The sequence below is a fragment of the Triticum urartu genome, chromosome 1A (genome assembly GCF_056163025.1).
Source record: "Triticum urartu cultivar PI428250 chromosome 1A, HENAU_Tu73, whole genome shotgun sequence".
In the NCBI taxonomy this organism is placed as follows: Eukaryota; Viridiplantae; Streptophyta; class Magnoliopsida; order Poales; family Poaceae; genus Triticum; species Triticum urartu.
In genome coordinates, this window is record NC_141873.1 from 529,331,505 (window position 1) to 529,333,239 (window position 1,735).

At 51.8% G+C, this 1,735-nt stretch overlaps 1 protein-coding gene across 1 annotated transcript; it reads left to right on the forward strand.

Annotated features, from left to right (window-relative positions):
* The first annotated feature begins 236 nt into the window (after window positions 1-236).
* LOC147992252 (uncharacterized) lies at window positions 237-1,133 on the forward strand. The gene has a single exon (XM_087540087.1). It carries the CDS (start codon window positions 237-239, stop codon window positions 1,131-1,133), a length of 897 nt encoding a protein of 298 aa, XP_087396213.1.
* The last annotated feature ends 602 nt before the right edge of the window (window positions 1,134-1,735 follow it).

Here is a 1,735-nt window from a genome sequence, read left to right on the forward strand (position 1 = left end):
TCCTGGTGCTCCCGTCCGGCCAGCGCGAAGCAGCCGCTCCTGTCGCTCCCGTCCGGCCAGCGCGAAGCCGCCGCTCCAGGCGCCGCTCAAGCATGACCCAGGTCAATCCCCGGCTGGGCCGCCCCGCTCGCGGGCTCTGCTTCTGCTCGATCGAGCGCGCTCTCTGCCCGATCCCGATCCCGATCCAGTTTCTGGATCCATTGACTTCTCCAAAAAAAATCAGCAGCTGCAGAGTGATGTCCTCTTCGGGCTATGTTGCGGTTCCTCAGTGCTCGGTGATTTTTGATGGCACCAACTATTCCGAGTTTGTGGGCTTCATGCGCATCCATATGCGTGGACTCCTTCTATGGGGTGTTCTCTCTGGCGAGGTCCCTTGTCCACCATGCCCGGTTGCGCCAGTGGCCCCAATCCCACCAGTGCCGCCGGTCCTTGCTGCTGATGCTTCTCAGGCTGCTTGGGATGCTGCCAAGGCTCTGGATGATGCTGCGGTTGATGCTTATGATCAGCAGGTATCCTCTTATTCCGATGCTCTCTCTGTGTACCGGGATGATCTGTCTGCTTACACTCAGTGGTGCAATGATGATGCTCGGGCTGCTGTTGTTCTCACTGCGAGTGTGCTCCCTCAGTTTGCCTCAGAGTTTATGGGACTTGGCACCGTTGCAGTGATGTGGTCTTACCTGTGTCAGCGCTATCAGCCCTCTGGTGATGCTCTCTACCTATCTGTGGTGCGCCAGGAGCATGCACTCCAGCAAGGTGATTCTTCTATTGATGAGCTCTATTCACAGTGCTCTGCCATCTGGCGCCAGCTTGACTCTCTTCGGACAGTTGTTTGTGGAACCTATTGTTGCTGTCAGACTACTCGTTCAGATCTCGAATTTCAGCGGGTCCATGAGTTCTTATCTCGTCTCCGGTCTGAGTTTGAGCCTAGAAGTGCTCACCTGCTTGCTCGTGGTCGTGTTCCTATATCCGAGATACTTGCTGAGCTTTGTGCTAAGGAGACCTGCCTTCGCTTTGCTGGGTTGCTTCTGGTTCCGTCAGTATTGGCTGCCCGGGCTCCTGTGTCGTCTGCTCGCCTCACTGCTCCGCCGCTCCTGCCTACTCCTCCAGGGGGTGAGCCGGCCTCCTTATGCTGAGAAGGGCACATCGCACCGTGACACCGTCTGTGGTTATTGCTCCCTGATGACCCACAAGTATAGGGGATCTATTGTAGTCCTTTCGATAAGTAAGAGTGTCAAACCCAATGAGGAGCAGAAGGAAATGATAAGCGGTTTTCAGCAAGGTATTCTCTGCAAGTACTGAAATAAGTGGTAACAGATAGTTTTGTGATGAGATAATTTGTAACGAGCAACAAGTAACAAAAGTAAATAAAATGCAGCAAGGTGGCCCAATCCTTTTTGTAGCAAAGGACAAGCCTGGACAAACTCTTATATAAGGAAAAGCGCTCCCGAGGACACATGGGAATATCGTCAAGCTAGTTTTCATCACGTTCATATGATTCGCGTTCGGTACTTTGATAATTTGACATGTGGGTGGACCAGTGCTTGGGTGCTGTTCTTACTTGAACAACCATCCCACTTATGATTAACCTCTATTGCAAGCATCCGCAACTACAACAAAAGTATTAAGGTAAACCTAACCATAGCATGAAACATATGGATCCAAATCAGCCCCTTACGAAGCAATGCATAAACTAGGGTTTAAGCTTCTGTCACTCTAGCAACCCATCATCTACTTA